At 45.2% G+C, this 22839-nt stretch overlaps 2 protein-coding genes across 9 annotated transcripts in view; one reads left to right on the top strand and one right to left on the bottom strand.

The window, feature by feature from the left end:
- LOC123512113 (corticotropin-releasing factor-binding protein-like) overlaps positions 1–2112 on the top strand; it is a 119217-nt gene extending 117105 nt beyond the window's left edge. The window contains exon 8 of the mRNA XM_045268353.1: positions 628–2112. The gene's annotated coding sequence lies outside the window, so the exon portion shown is untranslated. The remainder of the gene's footprint in view (positions 1–627) is intronic.
- Positions 2113–3533: 1421 nt separating this feature from the next.
- LOC123512112 lies at positions 3534–20212 on the bottom strand. Of its 8 annotated transcripts, none has more exons than XM_045268344.1 (33): positions 20051–20212; positions 17971–18797; positions 17363–17651; positions 17027–17127; positions 16800–16916; positions 16589–16685; positions 16329–16453; positions 15946–16142; positions 15726–15837; positions 15345–15569; positions 15001–15111; positions 14601–14672; positions 14222–14347; positions 13579–13701; positions 12867–13038; positions 12552–12723; positions 12148–12401; positions 10251–11894; positions 9866–10111; positions 9372–9700; positions 9146–9229; positions 8641–8847; positions 8200–8353; positions 7908–8071; positions 7720–7827; positions 7471–7608; positions 7015–7167; positions 6612–6701; positions 6341–6491; positions 5683–6024; positions 4933–5327; positions 4110–4874; positions 3534–4067 (listed from the first exon to the last, which is right to left on the bottom strand). In XM_045268344.1, coding segments are annotated over exons 1-33 (8535 nt in total). In that variant the 5' UTR covers positions 20052–20212; the 3' UTR covers positions 3534–3623. The 8 variants fall into 8 exon arrangements, with proteins under 8 accessions (XP_045124279.1, XP_045124283.1, XP_045124287.1 ...); XM_045268348.1 differs by having other exon boundaries at positions 3534–4047; positions 4120–4874; XM_045268352.1 differs by having other exon boundaries at positions 3534–4075; positions 4128–4874.
- Positions 20213–22839: the final 2627 nt, after the last annotated feature.

The raw sequence follows: 22839 nt of genomic DNA, 5'->3' as shown, positions 1-22839 counted from the left end.
GATTAAAACAAGTGACACAAAACAGATCTATGAATCCTTGAAACTAACACACATAATCTTGAGAGAGAGAGAGAGAGAGAGAGAGAGAGAGAGAGAGAGAGAGAGAGAGAGAGAGAGAGAGAGAGAGATTAATACGTAGTTACCTCAGTCCACAAAATCAACGTAAAGAGAAGAGAAAGTGAGATGAAAGGGTAATTAGCAGTCATTAGAGAGAGAGAGAGAGAGAGAGAGAGAGAGAGAGAGAGAGAGAGAGAGAGAGAGAGAGAGAGAGAGAGGGTATTAACAGGTGTCGGAGTAACGAGACAAGAGAAGACCAGCAAGATAGAATGAGTCAACAGAGATTAGTGTGTTGTGATAACCTCTCTCTCTCTCTCTCTCTCTCTCTCTCTCTCTCTAACAAATATGGATATAAGCATGCAGGGTTGTAGGTAGTAGTAGTAGTAGTAGTAGTAGTAGTAGTAGTAGTAGTAGTAGTAGTAGTAGTAGTAGTAAACCAAAACACAAGGCTTTTAAAACACCACGCATATTTTTAGCTCCTTGTGAGGGTAAATAAATGTATGCCTTAATATTTCGTGTTTGTCTCTCTTAAAACTAACTTTTTTTTCCCTTTTTTTCTTTTTCCTGCAGGTTCTTGAGCAGGTTCCTCCCTCCATCCATCCCTCCCTCCCTCCCTCTTCTCTCTCTCTCCTTTCCTCCAAACAACACTGCATTTCCTCGCTTCCTCCCATTTGTTTACTCCTTTTCTTTTCCTCAGCATTCACTCTCTCTCTCTCTCTCTCTCTCTCTCTCTCTCTCTCTCTCTCTCTCTCTCTCTCCATCTTTCTCAACTTCGTAAATCCAAATTTTTTTTTCCTTTGTTTCGTATTTTATCACTCCCTTCCTTCCTTCCTTCCTTTTACTTCTCCCCCTGCGTCCTCTCCCTCTCCCCTCCCTCCCCCACCACCCCAGCCGGCTCCCAACAAGACCAACAGATCCTCACCAGCAGAAAACTTTTAGTGAGATCAAGAAACTCCTTTATAATGGAAACAAGACAGGAAAAAAAAAGTTTAAACAAAATAAAAAAAAAATCAAAAGTGTAATGCATGTTTTGGTCACTTGTATAGATAAATAAACTGTTTTACTCTATTCTTGCAAACGGGAGAGACTATGACAAGATGAAAATATAAATAACGAAGTAATCTGCAGTAAACAAAATATTACGGTGAAAGATTCAGAAGGGAATTAAAACTCAATACTAAAATACTCTTCGTGCACTGAGACAACCAACAGCCAACCATGGAAGCAAATTGACGAGAGAAAGGTTTTGGCGCGCGTCTGGAAACACTGCCGTCACCGCTGGGCTGGCCGTGTGGCTTGGCTAGCTTGGCGGAGGCTGGCGGTTAAGAGAAGCAAGGAAATATCAACCACTAACGAGGAAACAAGACCCCAGCTAGCGTCCTCGCCCCGTGACACGCTCCTAAGCCCGTGTGTGTCCCTCGGGGCGTGCACGAACCTTCAGGACAGCGGCAATTGGGATTTACGATTCAGTAAGCTTGCAGGGCTGTTTCGAGATCAAGGGGAATGGAAATTGTTAAAAAAAGGGAAATAATGTATGGTTCTCTACATTAATAGGACTTATATTCAGTATCTTACAAGTTTTATTCACTAATGAAAAAGTATATATTTCTCAGTCATATTTAATAATGAAATAAGAACAACGCACAAGGTTCTCCACGTTAAGAAAACTTCCTCAGTATTTGTAAAGAGTATGTGCATTGATGGTGGAAAGGAATGAGTTTCATCTACGGTAGTATTTGTGAAGACTTTGTTACTGAATCTTCGCCCCCGAACACCGCGAAACAAACCAACCATCGAGACGCTTATTCACAATCCACGCCCTGCCTTCACCATCCATGGGTTCCCGTCTTAATATACTCCAAGTCTACGCTAAGATGGCAAACACTACAGTAGTCCTTAGTCACAAACACATGAGAAAAGAATAGAAAAGTTAAAGGGAATGAAATCAGGCATGAACTCTGGATCCACCATAGTCCGGCCCACCGATGCTCTTTGTAACGAATTATAAGCTATATGGATTATATGTATGACTTTGGAATTACAGAGTTATATTCCTGCGCTCTTTCATTGATTCCTTGTTTCAGTTCAACACACTAACCATTTCAGTACCATGACGCGTTTTCATATTCTTACACAGCTTCAGAAACTTCAGGATTGAAATAGTGAAGATTCTGGCTATTAATCTTCTGACCTCCATAGACTCTTCCTAATGGCAGTAAAATCGTCTAACCATACCCAAAACAAGATAAAAATGCGTCCCAGTACTGAAAAGGTTAGTGGGGAAGGTTACGTGCTTATTGCTTCAAAGATAACGTCGAGTGATGCAAACCTACACATGACTCACTGTATTGGTCTAACAGGATCACATGCTGCACTCAAAGTACCCAACACCACAGCCATCACCATTTTCACTCGTATTTTGCTAGCTTTGTAGTTACCGAACACACATGGTTCTCTCATGACAAGTACTCACTGGTGCCGAGGCGGAGAGGTAATCTCAGGACTACTTCCAGCCAGGAGTATTTCAAGTCACTGTTTACGTGCTTGCTTCACTTCACACACTTGGTTTTCCTTGCCCGTGATGCAGAATACGGGTTTACTGATGGTCTTCACTTCGTAACATGGAGTGCCACAAGTAAGGAGCTTGGTATTGAAATGTATAGGCTATCAACACAAAGGCAGCGGAATATTTGGTCAATAAGGGAACCGGCCGCACACCACCAAGATTGGTTGACACTACTGACTGCCGCACTGTGGCCCGCACACGGAGCTTCGACAATATGAAGCCACTACCGTTCCTTGCCATAAACACCAAGACTCGGCTCCTCAGCTTAATACCTTCTCTTGGGCACAGCAGTTTTCATGGCTATTTTATGTCAAATCTAAGATTATCAATGGCGATACTCGGTACCATGACGGAAGTTTATTACCAGGAGGGAAGTTTAGACACTTACACCGTCTTTTGGTTAACCCTTTCAGATCTGCAAAGAACCTGGCAACTAATCTAGCATTTTAAAAATTTTGTTGCCCTTCACCAGTTTTCCCCCTTAACATTCGCAACATCCACAAACCGTAAGAACCACCACAAAAAAAAAAAAAAAATCACTTATTACTCTAGTACCTTCACGAACCATAAACATCACTAAAACCATACAACAAGGTCGACCATCATGAAAGGAGATTTCACATACCCAGGTCGACCATCATGCAGGGGAACTCACACACCCAATTCGTCCATCATGCAGGGACAACGAATCACACCCAGAATTACCATCACACTGACAAATCACACACCCAGGTCGACTATCACGCAAGGACAATAAATCACACTCCCAGGTCGACCGTCACACTACGACAACAAACCATACACCCAGGTCGACCATTATGAAAGGAGAAATCCCATACCCAGGTCGACTATTATGTAGGGAGAACTCACACACCCAGGTCGACTATCATGCAGAACAACAAACACCACGTAACACAGGCAGTATATTTCACGAACAACAATTAATACATGGTCTTGGTACTGGTGCACGTGATATTGGCCGCCTCCACAGCAGAGCCCCTCATGACCAGGCGATAGATAACAGACACGTCAGCAGCGGTGGTGTCTGCGAAGATGGAACGACTGAAGCGATGGGCAGTGGGAGCGAAGAGTTCATAGGGATTAGGGGTGGAGGAAGGTTTGTATGGGTTGTAAAGACCAGACGTGGTGCTGTAGGGATTGGCAGTGGTGTACGGATTGGCAGTAGTGTAGGGATTGTAATTTGGAGTGGTGAAACGGGTGGTGAAGGGATTGTAAGGGTCGGAAGTGGAGGAGTAAGGTTTGTAAGGGTCGGAAGTGGAGGAGTAAGGTTTGTAAGGGTCGGAAGTGGAGGAGTAAGGTTTGTAAGGGTCGGAAGTGGAGGAGTAAGGTTTGTAGGGTCGGAAGTGGAGGAGTAAGGTTTGTAAGGGTCGGAAGTGGAGGAGTAAGGTTTGTAAGGGTCGGAAGTGGAGGAGTAAGGTTTGTAGGGTCGGAAGTGGAGGAGGAGGTTTGTAAGGGTAAGGTTTGTAGGGTCGGATGTGGAGGAGTAAGGTTTGTAAGGGTCGGAAGTGGAGGAGTAAGGTTTGTAAGGGTCGGAGTAAGGTTTGTAAGGGTCGGAAGTGGAGGAGTAAGGTTTGTAAGGGTCGGAAGTGGAGGAGTAAGGTTTGTAAGGGTCGGAAGTGGAGGAGTAAGGTTTGTAAGGGTCGGATGTGGAGGAGTAAGGTTTGTAAGGGTCGGAAGTGGAGGAGTAAGGATCGTAGGGGCCGGATGTGGAGGAGTAAGGATCGTAGGGGCCGGATGTGGAGGAGTAAGGATCGTAGGGGCCGGAAGTGGAGGAGTAGGGATCGTAGGGGCCGGAAGTGGAGGAGTAGGGATCGTAAGGGCCGGAAGTGGAGGAGTAGGGATCGTAAGGGCCGGAAGTGGAGGAGTAGGGATCGTAAGGGCCGGAAGTGGAGGAGTAGGGATCGTAAGGGCCAGAAGTGGAGGAGTAGGGATCGTAAGGGCCAGAAGTGGAGGAGTAGGGATCGTAAGGGCCAGAAGTGGAGGAGTAGGGATCGTAAGGGCCAGAAGTGGAGGAATAGGGATCGTAAGGGCCAGAAGTGGAGGAATAGGGGTCATAGGGGCCAGAAGTGGAGGAATAGGGGTCATAGGGGCCAGAAGTGGAGGAATAGGGGTCATAGGGGCCAGAAGTGGAGGAATAGGGGTCATAGGGGCCAGAAGTGGAGGAATAGGGGTCATAGGGGCCAGAAGTGGAGGAATAGGGGTCATAGGGGCCAGAAGTGGAGGAATAGGGTCATAGGGGCCAGAAGTGGAAGAATAGGGTCATAGGGGCCAGAAGTGGAGGAATAGGGATCATAGGGGTCATAGGGGCCAGAAGTGGAGGAGTACGGATTGTAAAAGTCTGAAGTGGAAGAGTAGGGGTCATAGGGGCCAGAGGTGGAGTAGTGCTTGTATGGGCCAGAAGTGGAAGAGAAGGGATTGTAAGGGTCAAAGCTGGAAGAGTAAGGGTCATAGGGGCCAGAAGTGGTGGAGTAGGGGTCATAGGAACCATTAGTGGAGGAGTAGGGGTCGGTAGGGAAGACGATGGTGTTGGTGGTGGTGGTCGTGGGTTCTGGGATGTGCTGGAGGGGACTCAAGAGGATGTAGTAGTCAGGGAAGTGTCGGCCAGGACGCCTCACCAGGGCGTGCTCCACCCAGGTGGCTGTAGTGGCCACCTCAACCTCACCCCAGCGGGACAACACCTCCCCTGCAAATGAAGAGCATTTCCAACATGAGTGAACAGGTAGCAAGGCAATATGGACAAGCTGCAGGAGGTAAGGTATAAATGAACAAGTGACTAGGCTAGGAGGTTACTTGCAACTAGGGACTTTGTATACTCCATACAGAATGAGAAAAACCAAGTTCAAAATTCCAACATTTAGAATAAGCAAGACAAATTTAACCAAAAATAAGAATACACGAACAGATTACAAAAGCAAGCAAGTCACGGTTCAAAGTTCAACATGAATAACACCCCAGAAAGAACAGTTGGGCACCAAGAATTAAATGCAGATTAATGTATCTAGTCAAGATCAGCAACAATATGAAAGTCAATAAATCACCTGCAAAGGAGAATATAATGGGGAACTGGTTATAGTGCATGGTGACCACAGCCAGGTGAGAGCCGGCCGCCTTGCTGCCAGCAAAGAACACTGTCAGGTCAGCAGGAAGTGTTGGAAGCGGCGCCTCAGCAACACAGTGGTGGGTGCCATCCACCTCCCTGAACACCTTGAGGTAGTGTGCCGGGCCCTGGCAGGAGGTGATGGTGGAGAAGAGGGCGAACACCAGCCGGATGCCGCCCCTACTGACGGCAGGAATGGCACGCTGCACGTAGGTGGTGGCATTGGTGTAGTCACGTAGCAGGTGGATCACGCCGTAGACAGGATGCACCAGCACACCTCCAGCTGTAGAGGACACAGCATGCATCATACAAGCCTGGTAATTCCTCTGCAGGATCCATCACTGATAATTCTAGTTACTTCTAATGCATTACTTAATTTGCTTTCTTTTTGAAGAGGAACCTAACCAAACATCCTGACCAATTACCATCAATTTTCCAGATACCCGTCTTCCTAACCCAACCGTCTGGGAACTCCCTTACAGGAATTCTAATACTTATCCTTTTAATACCACTGCTATACAACACCCACAACTCCAGCACCCATACATTTGCACAACCGTTTCCACCCAATGCAGCAAAAATTATCAGGTCCTGCTCACCGTGGGCAGGCAGTGTGGCTACAAGGCTCCAGCGGCGGGTGTTGATGTCCACGGTGTAGGCCAGCGTGTGATGCAGCCCGTGAAGCAACATTGAAGAGCCAGCATGGCCATCCTCAGTAATATACATGCTCTCGCCAAGCACCTGGTACACCTGGCAAGTTAAAATCAAGCATTAATATCACATTTACACAGGAGATTTTACAAATATGGTCTAGACCATTTTACAAAATCTTCCAACTTCAAACCTGCAAATCCCTTACATGCACCTCACCTCAATGCCAGACACAGTCACTTGGAAGATTGTGCTGTTAGTTTGTGAACAGGTGGTGTTGAAGGGAGATGCAGCCATGGCAACCAACACCTGGGAGAGAGCGAATAAAGTTTTACAGAGCACCTTGACCAAGCCCGAGGACACGGTATCTCAGGCCATCTTTGTAGCAGAGTAAAGAATTCCTTCAAAACTTTCCACTCAGGAAGAGCATTCTATACATTTTTCAGAACATTACTAAAGATCACTGGTTGACTTCAGGATCATATACAAGGGTAACAAAAGCATTATTTCATCATGGCTAAACATCAATAAATCCACACACACCTTCCAATCTGCTAGCAAGAGATGAAGGTGCACATTCCTACCAAGCATGGTTTGTAACAAGTAATCTATCAGCACTCACTCTGCGTTCATCATGTTGCAACATGTGGAAGTGCCGTCCCAGGCCCACATTCTGAAGTCTGTGGCGCAGGACAAAGTTACCACCCTGCCAGGTCAAGAAGTCCAGGTGGCAAGCATCCTCATAACTCACCAGGAGTGCTGTGGTGCCAAATGCCTGTCAAGAAGTACTGGAATTCAGACTTTCATAACAAAGGTGTTTTCATAACAAAAAGTGTTAATAGTTTGTGAGAATCTGGTTTACTCTGATAATCCACTTTTCTGTTTATGGACTGGAAACCAAGCCTTTATTTGTTATTGTTCTTACACAAAGTCCCAAAGTAAAAATTTTCCACTTACAAGCAATGCATCATTAAGTTCTATACACAACACCTTAGACATCCAATTTCCAAAGTCAACATCCTTGGTAATGCAAGTTACATCACTTCAGTATTCAAGCCACAACTCAAACAAGACTCACAAAGAAGGAGATTGACTCGAGGGGCACAGCAGAGAGTGGCAGGCTGCCATGCACAGCGAGGTGGTCTGGCTCAAACATGCAAGATTCAAGCTTGTTGTACAGCCTGGCAATTGGGTGGCAGATCCTCTCAAACTCAGACTAGAGATAAAGAACAACCATGCATTCAAATACATACTGGAAAGCTTTATTAGGCAAAAACTTCAAAAAAATTTCTGTAAAGAATCAATATCATTAGAGTTTAACACTAACTTCGAACTCCACAGTGATGTTCGTGAGGCCGTCCCGAGCAGCCTTGGCAATGTTGTATGCCCCGAGAACATCCAGGCCATCGATGGTGCTTTGGGTGAAGAATGCACGCTGGAAACAAGACCATTCCATGAACACTTGGGATGGGAACTGAATAATTTAGAGAAAGCTTCATTTTACCATGTACTCACCTTCACCAAAACCCTTCCAAAGAATGTCACACTAGTAGAGAGTTGTGTAGTGGTGTCCACAAACCAGGCATTCCTATACATCTGTGTCAGGTCCACACCATTGACTACACTGGTACTGCTCTTCAGCCAGGCCACTGTCAGGGGGATGGTGAAGCTCAGGGAACCTTGGGGAAGGAATGAAACAAACTTGTAAAAATGAATAGGAGAAACCACTACATTGTGTACTGAACAAAGGAACCAAAGCAAAATTCATGAGTGCAATAGTAACTAATGTTCCTTCAATGTTCCTCACCAGATACTTGAGTCCTGCGATCAAGCAACACAACTTGCCGACTCAATTTCACCATTTGTCCCCTTCCCACCCTGCCAGTCACAATAAGGTCACCTTTCACCACCACATGACCTGACAAAGTGAGGGATCCTGGCATGCTCTGTCCACCAAGAGCCTGGGAAGAAACCACAAGTCAGCTGATGTTGCACTACATTCTAATGACCATTAGACAATAATTCAACAAAATAGTTTCTTGCAAAACCTAAATGCTTTGCTATCAACCTATTCAAAGGTATAAACCTAGCAGATCAATCCTTTCATTACATTTTCCCTTTGGTGCAGAAACCAGATTACAGTAAGGAATGTAAAGGGTTCACTGTCATGTAGGCCACAACTATTTGCAAACCTTAGCACAAAAAGGGTCTTAAATTATCCCAGCATTCTCACATCCAAGCAACTTACCAGCAAAGTTCTGTTCCATTCCCGAGGGAGGTTCCAGGAGTTTACAAGCCCTCGCACTTCAACGTGGCTGGCAAGGGCCGAGGAAAGGGTCACATTGAAGTTGAAGGTTTGGTGGGTGGAGGTAGTGAGGTAACCCTCCGACAAGACAAGGTCATTCAGGAACACAGTTCGCAGGTTGCCGCGCACCAGCACAGACTCTCGGAACACCTGGAGGGAAGACTTGCTAGTTTAAGGCCCATGAACTCCTGCTTACAAATATTAACTAACAAGAAGCAACTATTTTACACATTTTTTAAAGTAGTTTTATCTACTTCAATTAGATAAAAAAGTAAGTCTTTACTACTAAAGCAGGTCTATCTACATTATAATTTATGTCTCCTACTTCACCTTCAAAAGAAATTATTTGTAATTACTACTAAAGCATGACTATTGTCTATTATTATAGGTCTCCTACATCAACTTCAAAAGCATTTATTTCTAATCATTCTACACAGCAAGTCCTCACCAAGGAAGCATCCACAGCCTGGTGGCCAGAGAGGAACACCGCCGCCTGTCTCAGTGCCTGGAGGTCCACCCCATCAATGGTGCCCTGAGAAAAATTAAATGAACATGGAAATCCATCAACAATCTAACCTTTCACAGTGGACAAACATTTTAAATAAGGATATATGACTACAATTGATCAGCTGCTTTTTACTCAGGCCATGCAAACAAGCAGAAACACACGAGACCTGCACTGCGAGCTGCTGGGCAGTGACCCAAGGTGCTGTGATGGTGCCGCCCACTCTCACGGCGCCAGTCAGGGTGTGTGGCCTGTTGCGGGTCACCACCAAGGCCAGGAAATGGTCCAGCTTGCGGCCGTCCAGGATCTCAACGTGCAGGTTTGCGAAGGAGAGGCCAGCGGTGAAGACCTTCTTGCTGGTGATGGTGATGGCGGTGTCCTGCAGCCGCACTGCATCAGCCAGCCGAGCAACCACATCCACAGAACCCTGAGGTCCCTGCAGCACACCATGCAGCACAAGGTTCCTCACTGTGACTCTACCAGTGAAGGTGATGTCCTCTGGTGGTGGAATGAACAACATGTACAACAGCAAACCAAGAAGTTTACAATGATGCTATCCACAACACACCCATGCACTACCATCTCACCCATGATTTATTGAAAAATGGAAATTGAAGTATTGGATTCTTAAGCAAGATTCAAACAAAGCTATTCAGATCTCACCTGTCACAATCTCCTCATTCCTGCCCCTCATCATGGTCTCCTGTGCCAGTGCCTTCACATCAAAGTTGTTGAATCTGCCGTGAAGGAAAATATTTTTGAGGGCGGCCACTCTACGGAAGGTGACTGCGCCAGTGATAACCTGGTCTGTGGTGCGGGTCAGGAGCCGCTGGGCCAAATCCACGCCACCGACTGTCCCGGCATGTATGCTGCCGCGCACCGTGAAGCCAGCGTTAAACATCTTTGGCCCTGAAATACCAACATTGTAATGGGGCCATCCACGAAGAAGCTACAATGCAGAGAATCAATTTTTTTCATATCACAAAACACCTTTATATAAATCAGACCCACACATCATTCAGCCCAACACTGTCATCCACTTCCTCACCTGTGATGGTCTGCAGTGTCTGCACGTCTGTGTAGACAGCATCCTGGTGGAGGCGCTGCAGGTTGACGCCCTGCACCAGGCCGCCCACCGCAACGTCCCCACGCACCTCCACTTGGGAGAAGCTCAGCTGGCCTGTGATTTGATTGTTGGCAGATAGTTTGATGCCATTCTGGGCCACACTCCTGAGGCTGATGCCACTGCCTCCCACACTGCCTTGTGTTGTGACAGACCCCAGGACCCTCAATGAGGACAAGGACACCTGCCCATCTATGATATGGTCGCCCTCGTCAGTCACTATGGTGTTTAGCAATTCCTCCAGGTTGGCACCATTCAGGATGCCTATTGATGCACTGCTGCCAAGCTCCAGTGGACCCTCAATTCTGAGGGTGGCCATGTGGCTCACTGGCTCCCTGAGTGCCACCCTTCTGCGAGCCAGTTCCGATAGGTCCACGCCATTGATCTTGAGCCCCTGGGACATGTGGATGTTATGGGCACGCAGGAAGGCAAAGTTAGCTGTATTGAACACCTGCGGCGCAGTGAAGGTCTGGTTGCCACTCTTTGTGACGAATTTACTGAAATCCACACCCCGGATGGTTCCCTCAATGACCAGAGAGTCAACCACCACCTTCTTCAGGAACACTTTCCGCCCTCGCACCACCTGGCCTGCTTTGTTCAGGTGGAGAGCACTATTGATGAGGGCATTCAGGTCTATGCCATTCACGTGTCTCACAACCAGACTTCTGAAGAACACGTCACTTGCAAACGTGAACACTCCGTTGATAACCACCTCAGAGTCTGTGGTAACCAGGGAGTTCAGGTCCATGCCATTGAAACCTCCTTGGAACCTAGCATTAGTGAGCGTCAGCCCTTTCAGGAACACCTTCCTGCCAGTTATCCTCACCTGCTCCTCATCCCTATACACCAGATCATTGGCTAGGGCAGACAGATCCACCCCATTTACAGTGCCCCGAGTGAAGATCCTCTGCATCTGCACATCTCCCTTGAACACCAGATCAAACCTCATGTCAGCTGGCAGGGAGGATTGTCCGCGGTTTCCTGAGAACAGATCATCGAGGTTCACATTATCTAGGATCTTTGTGGTGATGTCCAGGTGTCCTCTGATGTCTATACCAGCACTGAACACCTTCGTTCCAGTCACCGTCTGATCTGTGGTCCTGGTCACGAGTCGGTGGGGTGCGATGCCATCCACAACACCCTGGGGCCCAAATGATACCTCCCCAAATGCCACATGCCTGAAGGATACATCATTGGAGAAGACAATGGGAGAGGAGCCAGTTTTCACAGCATAGTCACCAGGGAACTGCCTGCCATTGATACTGTTGGTGGTCATGTGTCCCTCCACAGTCACCATCTGTGTAAAGTGCAGCTTCCCCGTCAGCACAGCATCCTCGTCCCTGAACACCGTGCTCTCCGCCAGCCGTGCCACATCGACGCCCATCATCACGCCAGCAACAAGGTCATGAACAGAGAGGTCGGAGGTGAAAAGGAGGGAGCCGGCAAACTGTCCGCCTGTCACCAGCAGGGAGTGGTTGTACAGTCTTCCCAGGTCCACGCCACCCACCACACCAGACACCACATGCACCGACCTTGCCACAAATTCATGGGATGCAAAGGTCACCTTGCCTGGAGGTGAGAGATGGTGTGCAATTCAAGCTAGTGTATCCGTTCTCCACAAAACCACACTTCTTAGAGCAAAATAAACCATTTAGTATTCATCCCTTAGGGAAACATTTGTGTATTCATTTATCATTTCATCAGACAATTTTTATAGCATATACCCATCTCAAGTTAAGATTTTTAAAGACATTTAATACTAATCATAAGCATTAGGCCTGCAAAGTTACAGCATTTAATGAAGTACAACACAAGCACTCACCCAACACTGCCGCCTGGCCTAGCAACACCATCCGAGACAGGTCCACTCCACCTAATGTGCCACCTGCCCTCACCTCCACCTCCTGAGCCCACAGACCCCTGGCAAACACTGCCCCAGCAATACTGTGGCGGCCACTCAGTGTTACCAGATCACTGGTGGGGATGTCATCTAGGAAGGGAGTGTGGAGATGCTGCACAGAAAGCCGTGATGAAAAGGTCTTCCTGCCACGAACAATGCGGTCTGTCTGGTCCTCTCTAAGAAAAGCAAGAAGTTTTAACATTCTGTGAAGGAACTCCTTTTGTGAGCTAGAGGATCATTACAATTTTTAAAAGCAGCTTCATATATCTATCTTACCACCACCACCTAAGCAGTACTTGCATTAAATAACCAACTTCAATACTAACGTCACAATCATGGCCAATGTTTCATTCAGAGGGAAGGGGTCACCATTCAGATCAAGCACCCGAGTCACACTCAGGTGCTGAACATCCAGAGAAGTTATGGAGAGGAGCCTGTTGACAACTACAGTCTTGGACCCCTCAATGGTTCTGTTGGGGCCAGACACTGGCACAGCAACTGTAGACACAGTAGATCAGGTGGTTTTCATCACTATTTGGAAGTCTTCTTAATAAACATGCTAGAAGTATTTTCCATTCAAAAAAGCTAAACTTGAAACTGTATTCTGAATATTATTTTAGTGAATTACAAGTAGGACTTACAAAGGAGTGTATTCTCTATAGCCTGGATGTCCTGTAGAAGGCTTTGGGAGAGGTCTAAACCAGGCCGGGCTGTGTTGATGTGCTGCAGATACTGAAGGTGAGTCACACCGTGCTGGAGCTCGGTGTTGGGGAAGACAAGTCGCACAGCTGACAGTCGCCCTGTGCTCAATGCCTGCACAGGACAGTCAGAAAATGTATCAGTACAGCATACACCTAAAACACTGGACAGGCAGGAGAAGTGACAATTAGGCATTCACCATTTTGCAAGATTTTGTACAGTATTCAAAATCTAGTAGAAACTGGGGCAGCAAGCTGGATTAGACAACAATTAGAACTACAAATAATTACAGCAGACCTTTGTACACTATATTAAAAATTTGGTAAAGCTACAGTGGCAGTCAAGATTAGATTCCAGTTAAGACAGTCACAAAACTTAAAATTTGATTATACACAAGGACAGCATACTTAATTTCCAAATCTCCAAATCCAAGGACAATTCTTAATGCGGTTTACCAATTTCCATCAATATCCACAATAACAGTCAAATCAATCTACTTGAAATACACTGCATTTCTTTGTACTACCTACCACTTACACTTCCCATAAGAATGCCACAAGAGGAAATAACCCATCTCAAACTTAGTATCTCTTCCCAGTGTCACCTGCCAATTTTCACATCAAATACAAAAATAAAAAACCAAGTCCAATATACCCCAGAGATGGTGATGCCGCCAGTGACAGTGACATCGGCAGAGATGGTGTTGCTGAACAGAACACTCTTGGCCAGTCGGGACTCCAGTGCTGCAATGATGGCTTGCTGACGTGCATGTTCATTCTGTTCAAGGTGGAAATGTCAAGATTGGGTGGATGGTAATATGGCTTTGTGAAGACAATTTATGGCTATTTTTTTTTAGTGGGTTAAGGAAACCTGAACCAAAGTATAAATCTGCACCAGTGTACAAGTTTCCGCTCACCTTATTAGGGTTAGAATGATTAGCAGTAGAAATTTCAAAGTTTTAATGGTTAAAAACTTATGAAAAGTTATAAATTGGTTATGAATTGGAACCAGCATCTTATCAGTGCCATGGAAATATGAAGTGGTTTGTGTTTGTGTGATGGGAAGCACACATCCTTAAGTCTTGTAGACTCTTGATACAAAGAAAACTCAGCTCCTTGACAGAAGAATTTTCCAAGTCATTGCAATATGCAACTCAGTTAGGATTAAGCATTTTCAAGACTAAAATCACATTAAGATTGAATTCAAGCTTAGAATTAACTAGATATCTTCCCAGCACTATCTCCAGCACTTAGAAAAACCGAGTTGACTTCACAGCACTCAGCCTCCACCAGCGAACCTTTATGTAGTCCATAGCACCTTCCTGCACATCTCGCTGGCTGCCCATTGGGTGCTCCAGATCAGTGGCCGTGGCCTCCACCCTCACCAGCACAACCTGACGCCTGCCAGCCTCCAGTGTAACGAGCTGTGGAAATTAACTCTTACAGCAAAGACAGCAAAGATCACAAAAACACCAAAGATCACAAAAATATACACAGTTGGAAATTTATGTACAAACTCTTCTTGCTAGACCTTTTCAGTCAGGGATACAAACCATACCAATTAAGAACATTAAAACTTGTTCCCAGATTAGTATATTGATTTAGCCAAAAGACACTAGCAATGGTACCTCTTGTCTCTACAATAGTAATTCCCATTCATGTCCAGAAAACACTTACCGTAGAAGTCCCAGTCAAGTGATGAGTGGCAACAGACCAGTCTAGTGTTGCTTGCAGGCTGCCTGTGAACTCCTGAAAGGAAGCCACTCCACATGAAGGCCACTCCACATCAATAAGCCACCAGTACGCAGCCACTCCTTGCCAGTGCATTCAGTCTCACTTATGACTACTATGATAAATTATGAACAATATTAAATACAATACATTAAATGCATACATAGCCTTCTGAAAGTCCTGCACAGCATACAGGTATAGTACTAAAAGCAGCCATCCTGAACCTTGCAGTTACAGTTTGCTTCAGCCACCATTGCATGAAACCAGTAAACTTCCTACTTGGTACTAAGCATGCCATGAACAGGAGTTCAAGGTACAAATGAGAACAAACCCATTATTTTCTCACCATAACGAAGGCATGGGTGGATGTGGTAAAGTTGTACTGCAGGGCGATTACTGCCACATGTTTGCCGTGGCCCGCCACCACTACCGACACCTCTTCTTGGCAAGACTCAACCTTCATGGACATAGGACATCAATATTTCTGTTCCCTCATACAAGTACCCAACTTGAAACCATAATTAGAGGTTACAGTTCTTTCAGGCAGGTACACTTGCACAGGAGAGTATGGTTTCACAGAATAGTATTGTTTGCCATTCCTCAAGATCTCAGAAATTAAGCATTCCTTCAAACAAATACTACCTTCATTTCAATCATTAAGTTAAACCATGAAGTTAAGTTTATACTCACATTGACAGCCACCAGACCCTCAATGCTGGACATGGCATCACCCATATAGATGGTGTTGAACTGCTCAAACTCTGCCTCCATCCTGTTCCAGCGGTAAAACACAATGTGGCGCCGTGCTGCCAGGGCCACGTACATCTCAAAGTTGATGTGGAACACCAACCAGGAGTGGAAGGCACCCTTGAAGGTGTGCTTGGGGATCATGTGGTGTGTCATCCACATATCCTCCTGGGAATTTTTGCCAGGTCATCATTTGTGCTATGAAGCATTCCACAAATTTCTAAGTCTATACACTGTAATGTCCAGCAACAATTTCTTTAAAAAGAACCCAGTCTACTCTGCATTTTGTAGTTCATACCTGGAGAGTGCATACATGATTCATACCTGGAGAGTGAATATATCAATGGAGTTGTGGCCATGCACAGAGACAAACACATAGCCATCCCCCTGGTGAGCCCTCATGGCCTGTCCCTTGGCCTGCCATTTGACTGGTGGTCTGCAAGGGATAGTGAAGGGAAAGCTTACTGCACTGCACAAGGTCTGCTATTCTAAACAAGAGATCTTCCAGTCCAGTAAACCATTCCTTGCACATCACCACACTCACCCCACTGTGAAGGTTGGTGCCATGGAGCTGACAATGATCTCATTGAACTGCTGGTCTGTGGCACCACTGCTGAATATTACCAGGAAGGTGTTCTCCACAGTGGCCTCGTCATGGTCTGTGAAGGTGGTGCCGAAGGCAAGGTGGGTCACCTCCTGCTGCAGGGTCATGCTGCCAAGCCATTGGAGACTGGCACCAGACTGGGAGAAACAATGCACATATTATGGCAATGTTGAGCACTCCAAAGTCTGCCCCTGGGAGAACCTGCACCTTGGGGATATGACAGCAATTCAAAGTTAAAGAAATGTTTAATGTACAGAAAATCAAGATCCTTGAAGTGTCCAAGCTGCTACCTAAAGAACACACTGAAACTGAATAGGACTCACCGAACTGTGACTGAAGAAATTGATGGAGCTGCCCTGAGCCACAGCCAACACACTGAGGTGGAGAGAGCCGTCCTGAGAGGAGATCACTGATCCAGCCGCCACAGACACATACACTCCTGACAGACCTGAAGGTTAGTAACATACAGCTCAATAGTGTAAAACTGACCGACTCCTGTACCTACCTGTAGTCTATAAGCAAACATTTGCATTGAGAATTACAGACCTACAAAAGTATTATGCAAGTCATTACAGCAACTCACCAGCACCTTGGCAGGAGGAATACTCTGTGCCACAAGCAACACATGTGTTGGGAGTTCCCTGACACAGACAGCCACCTGGGGCACAGCAAGCACACTCCTGCACAAGGGAAAAGATGGCAGTGTATTAATTTAATCAGGCAAAATCTCCCGAGCTTCATAAATTTGTTCTGGTTACAAGGTAATCAGAATTTGAGGAGTACAAATAACCCACCTGAGAGGCAACACCAGCCCCACACTGGCAGCCTGAGGAGCTTAGTGTCCACTTGTTGAGGACAACAAGACGCTCCAGTTTCCCATTCACTTCCATGTAGCCAAATCCATCATGGCTCTGGAATAGACAAAGACGAGTAGCACAGATCATTGCCTCACGATTTCCTCACAAGACTAAATATTCATTAACATCATGTTCTGCATAAAGTGAACACTCCAGTCACTCACCACATACAGTACAGACATTGCAGGCAGGTTGACATGAATGATCTCGGCAACATTTGCACCTTGCAGGCTGCCTTGAACAGCCACACCTTCAATCTTTATGTCTGAGGAGTGAAACCAATGCTTTAGGTCTATACCACATGTACTCTTGTCCTGGTAAACTGATTAAAATGCAATCTCCGAAAAGTAGAATGCTATCATTAACTATCCTACTTCCAATTTAATAGCAAATAGATATCTATTGTCACTTCTATTGAATCCACTAATAGATTCTACAGTTACCTTCCGGGCTTCCAACAACAATATAGAGTCCAACAACAATATAGAGTACATGATTACCTTTCCTATTCCCAACGCCAGTGTCAAATATGTACGGCTGCCAAAACTCCTGAGAAGCTTGAGGAGTCACGGGGCCCTGCTCCTGGAAAGGCCCTGGCTTCTGCCCATACACCGGCCGCCCCCCATACAACGCTGCAACAGACCTTGGGGTGCCGCCATAGCCCTGCTCCTCCACACCGGCGCCAGTGATGTTGTCCCACAGCATGTCCGATCGCTTCAGTTCACTCCGGTACATCGCCTCGAGCTCCCTCTTCAGCCAGTTCATCCAGAACCTCAACAAGCCGTTTAGCTGTTAGGATACAAACAATGTGTGCATCTAAACGTGACGAGCACTGTGACAATGCATGTACCGTTTCATTTGAGTAATTAGTCCGTAGCCTGGAAGTATGACAGTTATCAGATTTGTTTCTCTGCCACAAGTGAACCCTTGCAATTCCTTTACATACATTTAGCTTTCCTTAAATAGAATAACTAAGAACGTACTCACGTACATACCTTTAGCTTTTAGTACCTACTCATGCGCAAGTGCAACCAAGTGAAAACATCATCGAAGTTACAAGCCACAGCGGTTCTTCTGTGCCACACTAAGCGTAATACCAAAATCTTACCTTATCAGTGTTCATGCTGGACAATAGATCCCCTTTCTTAATGTTCATCTTGGACAGCTCCTCATCCACATCGAGGCTGCCAGGCAGGGAGTACATTTCTTCCACGCTGAGACTGTCACCATCACCTTCAGGACTGCCGAGATAGTCACTTTCAGGAATTGAGCCACGCTCGCGCACATCTTCAGCGGTAACGTTTTCTTTCCCAGGGGAAACCGTAGGAATCTCGTGTTCATCTACATCATAGGAGTTGACGTCCTCAACGTCAGTGTAGGTGGGGAGGGATGCAATGTACACTGGATCTGTGGGAGTGTCATCCACATCATCAGACTCTGGCAAAACACCTGCGGTATCGCTGGGAATTTCTTCCATGGTAATACTTATTTCCGAGATATCTTCCATCATGAGAGTAGGTGCAGGATTTTCATTACCCATGGCATCTACAGACAGGTCAGCCACCATGTTACCATCTCCAGTAGCTTGCTCCTCTTCCACAGAGTCCCCGCCCGGCACAGAGGAGTCTGCTGTGGCACTGGCAGCCGAGTCGTCACTACCCTTGGCCCTCCTGGATTCGAATTCACTGGCAGCACCATCGGGCATGTCCTTCCCCATCATGTAGTAAAGTTCCTCCTCGGTGTCAATATTGATAATTTTACCGCGGTTTGACGTCTTTGCCGCGTGTTCCTGGCCCTCCACTTTTTCTGCTGATGGGCCATTCTGGGCTGGGAGGTCTTCTGACGAGTCATCGAGGTCTGCTCTGGCCCACGCCCCCAGGACCAGCACGCACAGCGCCAGGCTCCCCGCGGCCCCACGCAGCCGCCACCAAAACACTAGGGGGTTAAAGCACAGGTTAGAAACAAGTACAATTAACAAATTTTTTAAGACAACTATTACCCTATCTCTAACAAAATACCAGTTAAGTTTCTAACTATTGCCTCCATAACATACAATACCTCACATAAAGGGCCAGCTTTACTGTTTAATTCTGTGTACAAACCCCCCAAATTTAAGATACTGCTGATCTCCATTTCTCGATGCGGCCGCTAATTTGTTTCGAACAGCGAATTCCCACCCTTCGTTGATTACAACAGCAACCCACCATGCGCTGTCAAAAAATTCATTCGGTAAAGACGAGGAAGAAAACCGAAGAAAACCTGGATCTCTGGGTACCTACGACTTCCACCAGGAAAAGAAACCAGAACCAGAACCAACGTGCCGTGCACACCACATCAAACTAAACAAGACTCGCCGTGCAAAAAAGACGGCAACGCTCGCCCACTCAGCCTCGCGTTACCCAGGTCTCAGACTGCTATTATCACCCAAACCACCACACGTAGTTCTGCACTTGTTCACACACGTACCTGGTGTGCACAAGACTCCAATAAGATTATTCTTTACAACCAAATGACTACTACCTGTTGCAAATCTTCCCGTAATTACTCATCACCGAGTCCTTTATTTGTTCAATGGACATCTTCAGTCTTTATGCAAGGTAGAATACTCTTCCCTTAATCTCAAGCTAATAGTGCCACTAACTATCGTACCATAGTAAGCGTTTGGCAACTCTAGTATTACAAGTAACTAATAACCCGCAACTCAGTAGCATAGTCACACTATCTCGTATCTATTCATCAACCCACATCCTCCATTTATGAGCTCAAGTCCTACCCTTCCCGTAATTAACCCTTAAGACTCGGAAAGTTATACCCAAAGTACCTTACCACCGTAGTAAACCTTTCAATACACATTTTTACCTTCATTTTGGGGCACAAAACTTATTTTATTTGTATTTAAGGAAGCGTCTCTGGAGGACAAAAGATCCCTGGTTTAAGTCTTCACTATTCTAATCCCCATACGTTTCTGTAGCTGTATAAAGTCGCCAAAAAGGGAACTCTGAACACGAAACCACGGCATTGCACTAGTGATTAATTGGCACATTACACATTACATACCCACACCACAACCAATAACGTCAATCACCGCAACGCTAGTCCATACCGTAACCACAAAACTCACTTAACACCACCAGGCCACCATAGAAAGCACACACAAACATACTCGGGACACCAATTCGCTTACTTACTTTCACCAGGTAAGGACGGGCCAGGACAAGAGGAGCTTGGGGTGACACGCTAGAGACGGCTGCCTGGGATGGTCTGCGGCGTTCATGTTTCATCCACTTACAACGATAATTTGAACCGACGCTTTCAGGGTTCGAACCAAAGATTCTCATAGTTTTGAAGTTTGGTCTGGTTGTGAAAACGTCTCGTTTTACTTAATTAATTCGTTTTTTTTTTCGGTATCTGACTTTGTTTTGATTATATATTCATTTTATTTTAGAGTTAATGTACATACGGAAATTTATTCATTCATTTGAGATATTTCTGTGCGTGTTATGTGTTTCTTTGGTGTGTTTCAGCGCCATCTGTTCAGTGGAGGGGGAGCAAGACAAGACATTAAGAGAAAAGGAGATTATTAAGCGGGAATAACATGATAGTTAATCATCATATATATTGTTCTCTTTTTCATATAAATTTTGATACTACAAATTAACGAGAAGAAAAGAAAGGAAGACGAACAACAACAACAACAAGCAACAGCATATACTGCTGCTACTACTACTACTACTACTACTACTACTACTACTACTACTGCTACTACTACTACTACTACTACTACTACTACTACTACTACTACTACTACTACTACTGCTACTGCTACTACAAACAACAAAAACGAACATAACAACAATAACAATAAAAAAAGAAAATAGACAAAACCACAAAAGAACAAAAAAGAAAAAAAATCCACAAAAGAACAAAATCATAATAATGTTCCAAATAAATCTGAAGCTATGAAAAAAAAGAAAAACGTAAAAATTAGAGAGAAAAGGAGAAAAAGGGAACTCCCACACATCTCACGTTACGCCCAAGAAGATACAATTCCCTGTAATCTTTCCGGAGTTACGAACGCTCCTATTGTGGCGTCAAAGAATCCCATCCCTCGTTTTCTTCGAGTATGGGAGATGCGACTGGACTGGCGGAGGGAGGAAAGGCGAGAGAAAGATTGCCAGATTACATGCCAGGCTGAGCACCGAGCATCCTCTCTCTCTCTCTCTCTCTCTCTCTCTCTCTCTCTCTCTCGCGATAAGCAAACACGGCATGGTACATTTGTTTTCATATGCATTTGGTACCAGAGAGAGAGAGAGCGAGAGAGAGAGAGAGAGAGAGAGAGAGAGAGAGAGAGAGAGAGAGAGAGAGAGAGAGAGAGAGAGAGAGAGAGAGAGAGAGAGAGAGAGAGAGAGAGAGAGAGAGAGAGAGAGAAAACCCATCACACTATCAGAACCTCCTCACATAAAAGAAAGCTTATACTAGAACTCATATGAACCCTATAGTAACTTCACCACACTCATAAGACGCACACAAAGGACTCAAGACAACCAGTTATAAACCTCCCCCTAAGGAAAGCTGAGTTCATATGATGCTATCTATGGGCGAGGCTCAGGTGGGACCCTTCACGCCTCACCCACACGACTCTTACTCAAAGGGACACTAACTTTCTGCCGATCAGTAAAGACATTTGAATTCCGACCCGCTAAAGACTTGTATTCTGAATCTCTTTGCTCTCTCTCTCTCTCTCTCTCTCTCTCTCTCTCTCTCTCTCTCTCTCTCTCTCCAGGGCTGTTTCTAATGGCTACATATATAATTAGGTGGGTTCTCAAGCCTGTTTCTGCTGTTGATAATGTAGAAATGTTAATTTGTCACTAAAACCATTAAAATAACCTTAAAACCAATTGTAATTTTAACTAGAGCCTTTTAATATTAATGGAGGTGATGCTGGAGATGTTTTAGAATGTGTGTGTGTGTGTGTGTGTGTGTGTGTGTGTGTGTGTGTGTGTGTGTGTTCCTACAGTGATGAAGCGTTGTGTGTTATATACCATTCTTTCTCTTGTATTGTAACCTTTAATGTAATTCATGATAGGTAGTCATCTGTTAGTACTTTTTCCTACTTAGTAATTCTGGCACGAGTCGGCTAAAACATTGAATACTGTCTCATAAATTGCTGAGTTACCAAAGCAATATTAATCTTCTCTTCTTCCTATATTCGCTGCTTCCACCTGCTCAGTGATTCAAGCAGGGTGTGCGAAGCTGTAAATCTTGCCTCATAAATTTATGGTTACCACAGGAATACTAATCTTTTCTTCCTAATTTCGTATTCCTGAACACCATGGGGTTTCGTCACGACTGTTCACAAAGGCTATAGAGATGCTTATTTACGTTTTCACGGGTGTTTTCCTTACTGGTGATGCAGAGGCCTTGCTAAACTATCATCGAGTCACAAAAGACACCCCGAAACCTAGTGATAGCTTCCACTAAAGACTGTTAACCCCTTCAGTACCATAACGTATTTCCATATTCATTCTGCTTACTATTTGGTGATTTTATAATCATAAACTTATGTGGGGAATAAAATAATGAAGATTGTTGCCATCAATCTTCCGACCTCCATAGACCCTTCCTAAAGTCAATAAAATGGTCTAATCGTTCACAAATCTCAAGGTAAAAAATGTATTCTATTAATGAAGGGGTTAAATGTAATTAAGATGCTGAGAGTCATGCACTACCTGTTAAACTACCTGTCGAGTCGCAGAAACATTCACAAACACATTAACAACGTCCATGAAAGCCTGTTAACACTAAAACCGCTGAGAGGTTTAAGAAAAAGAACAGTAGTGTCTGTTGTCCTGTCTCGCCACACGATTACTGGCAAGACAACATAAATCTGAAGGGTTTCCTGTCCGACTGGTGCCAAAAAAGAGACTGCAGTGATAATACGATCTTAGCAAGTGAGGAAGGAGCAAAAATAAATAAC

This window comes from Portunus trituberculatus, chromosome 32 (assembly GCF_017591435.1).
Source record: "Portunus trituberculatus isolate SZX2019 chromosome 32, ASM1759143v1, whole genome shotgun sequence".
Lineage (NCBI taxonomy): Eukaryota > Metazoa > Arthropoda > Malacostraca > Decapoda > Portunidae > Portunus > Portunus trituberculatus.
This window is presented reverse-complemented; position numbering and strand designations above follow the sequence as displayed.

Excerpts from the sequence above, each read along its gene's own strand:
- LOC123512112 (XM_045268344.1), bottom strand. Across the intron at positions 13,702-14,221 it reads GTGCTATGGACTACATAAAG|AATGAACATGCACGTCAGCA; the intron begins GTTCGCTGGTGG and ends CACCTTGAACAG. Across the intron at positions 9,230-9,371 it reads CCCAGCAGCTCGCAGTGCAG|GGCACCATTGATGGGGTGGA; the intron begins GTCTCGTGTGTT and ends AATTTTTCTCAG.